The sequence below is a fragment of the Pyrgilauda ruficollis genome, unplaced genomic scaffold (assembly GCF_017590135.1).
Source record: "Pyrgilauda ruficollis isolate IOZ18807 unplaced genomic scaffold, ASM1759013v1 scaffold304, whole genome shotgun sequence".
Lineage (NCBI taxonomy): Eukaryota > Metazoa > Chordata > Aves > Passeriformes > Passeridae > Pyrgilauda > Pyrgilauda ruficollis.
This window is the reverse complement of record NW_024524423.1, coordinates 101,688-111,536: the sequence shown is the minus strand read 5'-3', so window position 1 is coordinate 111,536 and position 9,849 is coordinate 101,688. Positions and strand designations below refer to the sequence as shown.

The window sequence follows — 9,849 nt, the reverse complement described above, 5'->3', positions numbered from 1 at the left end:
CGTCCCACCCCACTCGCCCCCGCGGCCCCACCGGGGTGGCACCGGGGGCTGATTGTCGCGCTGAGCCCCCCCTCTGCTCCAGCCGTCCCAGGATTTGGGGGTGGGGGGCACACAGGACCCTTTCCCACCCGGATTGGGGGTGCCGGGGGGGCTCTGGCGCCCCTCTCGCCCCCCGCCGTGGCTCAGTTGCCGTAGTAGCCGTAGTAGCCCCCGTCGGGGAGCGGCTCCCGGTCGTAGCCGTCGCCGTTGCGGGGCGGGGAGCAGCTCTCGGTGCTCTCGGGGTACGGGGACACTCTCCGCCGCTTGCACTCGTGCAGCCCCGAGTCCGACGAGTCCCCGGAGGCCGCGGCGGCGGGGGGCTCGCTGGCCCAGCCCTCCATCTCCTTGCCCTTCTCCTCGCGGGGCTCCCGGTACCAGCCCAGAGCCGCGGCGCCGCCCTTGGGGCCGTACTGCCCGGGGCTCCAGCCCCCCGGCACCCCGAAGCCCCCCGGCCCCTCGGGGTAGTAGGGCAGGGGCGGGTGCGGGGCCGGGGGCAGCGCCAGGGGTTTCACCCCGTAGGGCACCAGTTTGCCCCCCCCGTAGCCCCCCTCGTAGCCGCCGTAGTCCAGCGCGCCGGGGCCGGGGGGCTGCTGCGGGGGGAAGAACCAGGGCGGGGGGTCTTTGGGGGGCAGGGGCAGCCCAGCCCCCCGCTCCCCCCCGAAGAAGCGGCCGGGGGACAGCGGGAACTGCTCGGGCAGGAAGGGCTGGAAGCGCGGCAGCAGCTGCTGGCAGCCCGGAGCCTCCGGCGGGGACGGGGTCAGGCGGTCGCTCTCCGAGGCCGGGTACATCCTGGGGGGCACACGGTGGGGTTTGGGGGGGCTGCCCCTGGCGGGTGAAGGGAGCGGGGTGCGGGGGTGGCACTCACGAGTCAAAGTTGTCCCGGAATCCTTTGGCGAAGGGGTTGTGGTCGATCTTCAGCTGGGTGATCTGGGGGGGACGGCGGTTTGGGTGTCCCTCCTCCTTTGCCCCCATCCCACCGGAATGCCAGCCTCTGCCTGGGCAGGGGGTGCTGGGGGGCTGTGGGATGCTGAAGGGGTTCGGGGGGCGGTACTGGGATGTGTGGGCCGGTCCCGGGGGGGTAGTGGGGAATCCAGGGGGAGGCTCTGGAAATCTGAGGGGATCTGAGGGCACTGAGAGGATTTTGGGATGCTGAAGGGAGCCAGGGAGGATCCAGGGATGCCGAGGGGATGCAGGGGGGATCCGAGGATGCCGAGGGGATGCAGGGGGAGGATTCTGGGGTGCTGAGGGGATGCAGGGGGGAGCCGGGGATGAAGGGGGGACCCTGGGATGCTGAGGGGACGTTCCTGGGGTCGCAGGGATGCTGCAGACCGGGGTGCCCGCAGACAGGGATGGCCTGGGGAGAGGCCAGGGCGGTTTCCTGAAGCTGAGGACACCCTGGATGTCGCAGGGGGGATTAACGGGGCTGCTCTGGGACGGTTTTGGGTCGCTGTGGTGACACTGGGATCTCCTCTCTGGTTTCTGGGAGGGCGCTGGGGGCGTTGCTGGAGTTTTTGTGCTTTTGGGGGATTTTTTGGGGGGTGCCGCGCGCTGGGGACTGGCAGGGGGTCTCGCACTCACGTCGGCGTTCTGGTAGGCGGTGACGGCGATGAACTGCGTCTCGGGGAAGGCGAAGGTGTGGGTGTGCGGGGAGGGGTAGCCGTCCTCCCCCTCGCCCTCCTTCACCTCCGTGACGTGCAGCCGCGGCTGGTACTTGTGCAGCGACTGCAGCACGATCATCTGCGGGGGTACAAGGGGACAGCGAGCGGTCAGGGGAGGGGGGTCACAGCTAGCTGCCACGGCGGCGGGACCCTCCCCTCACCTGCCCGACGTTGTTGGAGGCTCCCTTGTTGTTGGTGAGCTTCAGCTTCCCGAAGGAAACCTCCTGGCGCATCCAGTGCGCGCCCGTGTTGGGCGAGTCGGGGTGCAGGTACAGGCGGTTCCCTGGGGAGGGGGCAGCGGCCGCAGCGTCACCCCCAGCCCGGCAGCGGCGCCAGGGGGAGGACGGGGAGGAAGGGCCCGTACCTGGCATGCTGCCCTCGGCTTTCCCGCACTGCACCCACTTGCCGCCCTGGTAGCGCCAGTGGTGCTGGTCCACCAGCACCACGTCCACGCTGACGCTGTAGTGCGCCGCGGGGTTCAGCCCCGACAGGCTGAAGCTGAGGAATGGGAACATTCGCCTGGGGATGGGACACAGGCACAGACACTGTCACCCCCCCCCCGGCTCGGCCCTTGGCGTGCAGGGCAGTTTGGGGTGGGGGGTGATGGGGAAACTGAGGCAGCGCGGTGCCCACCCCCCTCCCGGTGCCCTGAGGAGCTGAGTGACCCCGGCAGCTGGGGGAGGCTGTCGGGGCCGATCCCCCCCCGGCCCCGGTATCTTCCTCCCCCTCCCCAAGCACCTTCCGGATCGGAAACCAACACCGCTGCTATTTCGGGCTGGGCGCCAGCCCGCGCCAAGGGCAGGAAGGGGACACGGTGGCACCGGGGGGGACCCGGCAGCTGCCACCCCCGGGCTGCGCCCCGCTGCCCCCCGAGTGTCCCCTCAAACGGCAGCGCTGGGCCGGAGATCGCTGCTCCCTGCTCGGGACATCCCTGCTCCTGCTCGGGGACACCTCTGCTCCTGCTTGGGGACATCCCTGCTCCTGCTTGGGGACATCCCTGCTCCTGCTTGGGGACACCTCTGCTCCTGCTTGGGGACACCCCTGCTCCTGCTTGGGGACACCTCTGCTCCCTGCTCGGGACACCTCTGCTCCTGCTCTGCCCCTCGTGTCCAGCACTGGCTGCTCGCCCCAGGCTCCCAAGTATCCCCAGGATCCCCACTATCCCCAGTGTCCCCACTATCCCCAGTGTCCCCACTATCCCCAGTGTCCCCACTATCCCCAGTGTCCCCACTATCCCCAGTGTCCCCACTATCCCCAGTGTCCCCACTATCCCCAGTGTCCCCAGTATCCCCACTATCCCCAGTGTCCCCACTATCCCCAGTGTCCCCAGTATCCCCACTATCCCCAGTGTCCCCACTATCCCCAGTGTCCCCAGTATCCCCACTATCCCCAGTGTCCCCACTATCCCCAGTGTCCCCAGTATCCCCACTATCCCCAGTGTCCCCACTATCCCCAGTGTCCCCAGTATCCCCACTATCCCCAGTGTCCCCACTATCCCCAGTGTCCCCAGTATCCCCACTATCCCCAGTGTCCCCACTATCCCCAGTGTCCCCAGTATCCCCACTATCCCCAGTGTCCCCACTATCCCCAGTGTCCCCAGTATCCCCACTATCCCCAGTGTCCCCACTATCCCCAGTGTCCCCAGTATCCCCACTATCCCCAGTGTCCCCACTATCCCCAGTGTCCCCAGTATCCCCACTATCCCCAGTGTCCCCACTATCCCCAGTGTCCCCAGTATCCCCACTATCCCCAGTGTCCCCACTATCCCCAGTGTCCCCAGTATCCCCACTATCCCCAGTGTCCCCACTATCCCCAGTGTCCCCAGTATCCCCACTATCCCCAGTGTCCCCACTATCCCCAGTGTCCCCAGTATCCCCACTATCCCCAGTGTCCCCAGTATCCCCAGTGTCCCCAGTGTTCCCAATGTCCCCAGTATCCCCAGTATCCCCAGTATCCAGCCCAGCCTGGCACCGGGGTCTCGCCGTGGCTGTGGGCACCGGTTCGGCCCCCCCGCGTTTCCCAGCCTTGGAATTTTGGCAACTCCTGGAGCTCCGATGGCCGAGCTGGACACAGGGGTGCCCCCCCAGTAGTGCCCCCCCCGGCAGAAAGCCACCAGCGGCCACCCCTGAAAGCCACACGGGGCGTCCCACACTCAGGGAATGCTCCCCCCGAATTCCAGAGGGGACAGGGGACCCCCGGGAAAAGAGGGGTCCGGGCTCCCCCCAGGAAGCGGGGCTGGGGCAGCGCCGGGGGAAGAGCAGTGGAAAGAAAAGTCAGCGGGTGGAGGCTGACTCAAAATTGCCCTTGCGAGAGAGTGAGGAATAGAAAAAGAAAGAGAAGAAAAAGGAAAAACAGAAAGAGAAAGAAAAAAATGTGAAGAAAAGAAAGAAAAAAAAAACAGAAGAAAAAAGAAAATTAAGATTAAGAAAAAGAAGGGGGAGGAAGGAAGAGAAAATAGAAAAAGAAGAAGAAAAAGGAAGAGAAAAATGAAAAATAATGAAAAAAAAAAGAAGAGGAAAAAATGAAGAATCGGGAGGAGAAGAGAAAGAAGGAGAAGATAAAGACTAAAAACAAGAACACGAAAATAGTAAAAATAAGAATAAAAAGGAGATAAAGAAAAAGATAAAGAAAACGATAAAGCAAAAGATACAGATAAGAAGAGAAGTAAAAAGAGAAAGAGGCGGAGAAGGCAGCGGCCGTGGCGAGGAGCTGCACGGGCTCGGCACCGAGGCTGGCCCCGAGCATCCCGGGTCCCCCCGAGCCCCCGCGGACCCCTCGGTGTCCCCGGAGGAGCCACCCCCGCGGGCCCACATCTCTGCAGCGAGCGCGGGGGGGTTCCAGCCGCTGATAAAAAATCTCAACCGCATTAAAAACCAGCCGGGAGCCGCCGCAGCTCCGAGCCGAGCCGAGCTACGGCCGGGCCGAGCTCCCAGCGCGGCTGCTGCAGCGGCCCGAGCTCTGCAAGGAGCACAGAGGAAGAAAACAGCTTTTTTCGGGGCTGGTTTTTGGGGTTTTTTTGCCCTTGGCTCCCACAGCGCGCTCCCCGGCGCTGCCAGCGGCGCTCGCACGCTGCCGCTGCCGCGGGGAAACCGCACGGGCCGGGCCGGGCACGGCAGGGCGGGGGCAAGCCCCGAAACCGCGCTCGCCTCGCTTTTATTTTTAACCCCCCCGGCGCTCGAGCCCGGCTCGGGCAGGACCCGGCTCCCCCCGGGCCGGGCACGGCGGTTTGGGGGGTGCCACCCCCCCCCAAGGCGGGTGGGCACCGCCCGTGGTTCCGCGCCCTCGGGGTTTGTCCCGGTGCGAACCGCGCGGAGCTGGGGACAGCGCGGGGACACGGGGACACGGGGACACGGGGAGGGTGGCCAGCTGGGCTCCAACCCCCCCGGCAGAGGAGCCTCCCCAGCCCCCCGCCCCCGGCAGGCACGGGGGGCTGCGGCTTCCTGAGCCTCCTCTTCCTCCTCCTCCTCCTCCTCCTCCCCCGGCGGCAGCGCGGGGACCGCAGGAGCCACCGGGACCGCGTGGGACAGGGGACAGGGGACAGGGAACAGGGGACAGGGCCCAGCCCCCGCTGCACGGGGCACAGGGTGACACGGCGTGGTGGCACGGCAGTGCATGGCACGGTGACATGCAACAGTGGGGACACACCAATGCATGGCACGGTGACATGGAACGGTGGTGACACAGCAATGTATGGCATGGTGACATGCAACAGTGGGGACACACCAGTGCCTAATGGTGACATGGTGCATGGCATGGTGACATGGCAGGGTGACAGGGCACAGTGGTGACAGGGCACAGTGGTGACAGGGCACAGTGGTGACACACCAGTGCATGGCATGGTGACACGCCATGGCTGTTGGACACAGCACGGTGACACGGCAATGCACGCCGTGCTGCCACAGCACGGTGGCACAGCTGGACAGGTCCCGGTGACACCCGGTGACACGGCAGGGCCGCGTGGCACGGCACATCTGCACAGCACAGCTGCACTGCCCGTCCGGGTGACAGGGCACAGCGAAATGTCACAGCGCAGCAGGACACGGTGACAAGTCACAACATGTCTGCACCAACCCCGCCGAGCTGCCACCGGGCACTGCCTGTCCCCAGCCCTGCCAGCCGGGCAGCCATCCCCAGTGTCCCCAGAGCCACCCCCCGTGTCCCCAAAAGGCCCTGCCAGCTCTGGGGTCCCTCCTCCTGCACAGTCACCCCTCAAATCAAAGCCACCTGTCGGACTTTGTGTCCCCAAAGCCACCGCAGTGTCCTCTCCGAAGGCAAAGCCATCCCTTGTGTCCCCAAAGCCATCCCTTGTGTCCCCAAATGCAGGGAGAGCCCCTGCACCCCCCAAAGGCAGCGCTGAGCCACCCCCAAGTGCAGGGACAGCCCTTCTGTGTCCCCAGTGACAGGGACAGCCCCTCGTGTCCCCTCGGGATGCAAAGCCAGCCCCTGTGCCACCCCAAAGGGCAGTGCCAGCCCCTGTGCCACCCCAGGGGCAGTGCCAGCCCCGGTGTCACCCCAAAGGGCAGTGTCACCCCAGGGACAGTGTCACCCCAGGAGCAGTGCCACCCCAAGGACAGTGTCACCCCAGGGGCAGTGCCAGCCCCGGTGTCACCCCAGGGGCAGTGCCAGCCCCGGTGCCACCCCAGGGGCAGTGCCAGCCCCGGTGTCACCCCAAAGGGCAGTGTCACCCCAAAGGGCAGTGTCACCCCAGGGGCAGTGCCAGCCCCGGCAGGAACCCCCCGTGCCCGGCGCTGCCAGGTGCCGGCGAGTCCTTGGGGGTTTTCCGCAGGAATCCTGCCCTGCCCAGCCCCCAGAGCCGTGGGGACACCGCGGGGACAGGGACAGGGACGGCTGGGGTGGGGTGGCCCAGGACAGGGCGGGATGGCTCAGGATGGCCCGGGACAGCAGGACCAGGGTGAATCCCAGTGCCCGGCCAGCTCCACCCCAGTGCCACCGTGTCCCCCCCAGCCTCAACCCTCCCCGGGGGTCCACGGGGGGCTGCACCCCTCAGAGCCGAGGGACGGGGCTGCAGAGCCCGTCGGGGATGGGATCGGGCTCCCTGCCCTGCCCCAGAGCCCCCCAGGCGGCCGGTGGCCGTTTTGGGGTGCAGGTCCCCGCTCGGGTCCCCGTTTGGGGCTCACGTCGCCCCCGAGCCCCGCTGGGGTTTTTCCTGTCCCCGCGGCGCTGCGGCGGCAGCTCGGGCCCGGGGGAAGCGGATGTTCTGTGGCTCGGCTTTGACGCTCTCCACGGGCTGAGCCCCCCCTGCACAGAGCAACCCCCCCAGCCCGCAGCCCCTCCACGGTGGGGGATGGAGGTGGGAAAAAACCCTCAAAATTGGCGGTTTGGAGCTGGGAGATGAAAGCAGAGGTGCAGGGGGGCAGGGGGGGTGGGGAATGCGGGGCCACCCCCATTTCCAACCCCTCAGCACGGGCTCCTGACCCCGCAGGGAGGGCACAGGGAAAGAGAGGAGAAAACGCGGAAAAAAACCCTGAATTTCAGCACATTCCTGCAAGGCCTGAGGGGTGGCGGGTGACAAACAGCAATTTGGGGTGCCCGCCCCCCCCGCCACCCCCCGGGGACGTGCCACCCCCTCCGTGCCGGGCTCGGGGCCGTGGCAAACCAAGCGGCCCTAACGAGTTTAGACTTCCAGCACATCCAGCAGGTCGGGCTCAGCATCGAAGTGACACCGTGTGTCCCCCGGCCGAGGGGCAGCAAGGGACCCCTGGGCGCGGGGAGACGGGGCTGGCAAGGGGGGCACGAGGGGCTGTGGGGGGTCCGTGCCAGCTGCCGAGGGCACGGGGGGGGTGCAGCCCTGTTTCCCCTTGGCACGGGGGTTTGGGGGCCCCTCGGGGTGATGTGGTGGCAGCTGAGCTGTGTGTGACCCCTGCCGTGATCCCATGGCCAGTGAGACCCCAAAGTGCAGCCCAGGGTGGGGTTCTCCTCCTCCTCCTCCTCCTCCTCCTCCTCACCACCCCAGAGCGGGGCTGAAGGACCGGTTTAGCGTTTAGGGGGCTCCCCTTGCCCCGAGTCCTGGCGACTCCACAGCGCACCCAGCGCCCCCAAACCGGGGTTTGGCAGACCCCCCAAAAATCCCCCAGCCCTCTCCCAGCCCCGGGAACCCAGCCCAGCACGGAGGGGACAGCGGGTGCTCGGCTGTGGTGTCACCAAAAGCGTTTTTGGCGGCCAGGACGGGGCCAAAACGCTGCCCCTTCCCCTTCCCTGGCCGCAGGCGGGGCAGCCGGGCTCTGCTGAGCACCGCGGGGGTTTCCACCCCACAGAGGGGACAGGGAGCGGGCGCGGTGTCGCCTCGGAGCTGGGGGGTGGCAGCAGCTCCTCCCCACTTGTTGCAGCGCCGAGCTCCGGATCCGGCCCGTGGGCTGGGGCCGGATCCAAGCTGCCTGCAGGCCCCTGGCAGCGCCACCGCCTCTGCCCTTGTGACACCGAGTGTCCGGACCCCCCTGTCCCTCCCTGACTCAGGTGGGGACACCCCCAGACCCTTCTCTCCTTCCCACAAGCCTCAAGTCCCCAAGGAAACAACACCAGGCGGCGGCTGGGGTGCTTTGCCTCCCCCTCCCAGGCTTTTCTTGAAACCCACGAGGGGACGGGGGTCCCCTCTGGCACCCCCAGCTCCACGAACACCTCCCACCCTTGCAGCCCTCTGGGGAGACGGGGCCGGACCCCTCAGCCCCTCACCGTGCCAGCCCCCGGGGTCTGTCCCACCCCGTCACCGCTGTGTCCCCACCCCCGCACCCCTGGTGCCCACACCGGACCCCCGGTGCCGGTGGCGCTGCCGGTGTCTGTCGCGGTGCCCCCGTCCCCCCGGTGCTCTCATGTCCCCCTCGGTGTCGCCACTTCTTCCCCTCCGGTGCCTCACGCGTCCTGCGACAGTTCCCTGTCCCCGCACCCCCCGGTCCCCCCGATCCCGGCCCCAGTCCCCTCCAGTCCCTCCCAGTGCCCCGCCGCCCCCAGCCCCGCTCGCCCCGGTGCTCCCGGCTCTCCCGGAGCCCCCCCGGTGCCCTCGGCTCTCCCGGAACCCCCCACGTGCCCCCGGCTCACCTGCCCTGTTTGGTGATGATCATCTCGGTCTGGTGCTTGTGGAACTTGGCCCACAGCGGGTAATTGTTGAGCATCACCTGCAGCTTCCCGGCCGCCCGGTACCCGGGCAGGGCACAGAGCGGGGGGCACAGCGGGCCCCCCCCGCCGCCGAAACCGCCCTCGGCGCCCGCGTAGCCTTCCACGGGAGCGGCGGGAGGCGGCGGAGCCCGGTAGGGCGGGCACGGCCCCAGGAACCTGCCGCCGAAGCCGCCGGGAGCGCCGTAAGGGAGCGGGGGTGCTCCCGGTTCCGGTCCCCCTCCATCACCGAAGAAAGCGGCGGCGGCGGCGTCCCGGGGGCCCGGAGGCTCCTTGGCGAAGCTGGCGGCGGCGCCGAGCATGGGGGCGGCGGCCCGGGGGGCTCCGGTGCCCGGCTCCAGCGCGCCCATGGACGGGCGGGGGGCGCCGGCCCCGCTCAGCCGCTCATGGGGGTCCCCGCCGGGGGTCCCCGGGACGCGGCTCCGGTCAGCGCTGCCCGCCCGGCCGGGCTCCCGCCGCCCCCTCCATGCCCGGTGGTACCGGGGGGGCCCCGAGAGGTGGCGGCCCGGGGACAGCCGAGAGGGAGCGGGGGTAAAAAAAACAACCCCTGAAAAATACCCTAAAACAGCCGGAAAAACCCCAAAAGCGCCGAGGCCGGGGCCGGTGGCGGGGCCGGTGCCTCGCACGCTCCTCCTGCCCGTCCCGGGCCCCGCGCCTCTTATCCAAAGAAGCGGCTCCGCTCCCCGAGCTCCGCCCCGCGCCCCCTCCCCACCCCCAGCGGGGAGGGGACAGGGAGGGGACACCGCGGGGACCGCCACGCGCGGGGAGCCGGGGACGGCTCCGGGGACACGTGGAGGGGACAGGGACAGGGACAGTGTGGGGACAGAGGGACAAGGGGGGGTCACGCTGCTGCCCGTGCTTTGGGGCTCTGGGGGACACCGGGAAGGGACAGTTCGGGTCCCCCCCTGCTCTGGTGTCACTGGGGGGGGTGACAAGCCTGAGGGGTGGCGCTGGGGGCTCGGCCCCTTCTGGCCCCCCTGCCCTGCTCTGTTTTGGGGTGGTCTGAGATTCCAGGGAAGCTCAG

General features: G+C 68.4%; 1 protein-coding gene across 2 annotated transcripts; it reads right to left on the bottom strand.

Moving 5' to 3' along the window:
- Positions 1-50: 50 nt before the first annotated feature.
- On the bottom strand, positions 51-9,431 carry TBX21 (T-box transcription factor 21). 2 transcript variants are annotated; one of them, XM_041473857.1, is made up of 6 exons: positions 8,751-9,431; positions 2,062-2,195; positions 1,859-1,980; positions 1,618-1,776; positions 905-966; positions 51-828 (listed from the first exon to the last, which is right to left on the bottom strand). In XM_041473857.1, the coding sequence occupies exons 1-6, from the start codon at positions 9,173-9,175 to the stop codon at positions 183-185; spliced, it is 1,548 nt and encodes a 515-aa protein (XP_041329791.1). In that variant the 5' UTR covers positions 9,176-9,431; the 3' UTR covers positions 51-182. The 2 variants fall into 2 exon arrangements, with proteins under 2 accessions (XP_041329791.1, XP_041329790.1); XM_041473856.1 differs by having other exon boundaries at positions 2,062-2,216; positions 8,751-9,430.
- Positions 9,432-9,849: the final 418 nt, after the last annotated feature.

Excerpts from the sequence above, each read along its gene's own strand:
- TBX21 (XM_041473856.1), bottom strand. The coding sequence starts at position 9,175 with ATGGGCGCGCTGGAGCCGGGCACCGGAGCCCCCCGGGCCGCCGCCCCC. Across the intron at positions 1,777-1,858 it reads CCTCCAACAACGTCGGGCAG|ATGATCGTGCTGCAGTCGCT; the intron begins GTGAGGGGAGGG and ends GTACCCCCGCAG. Across the intron at positions 829-904 it reads TTCCGGGACAACTTTGACTC|GATGTACCCGGCCTCGGAGA; the intron begins GTGAGTGCCACC and ends TGTGCCCCCCAG.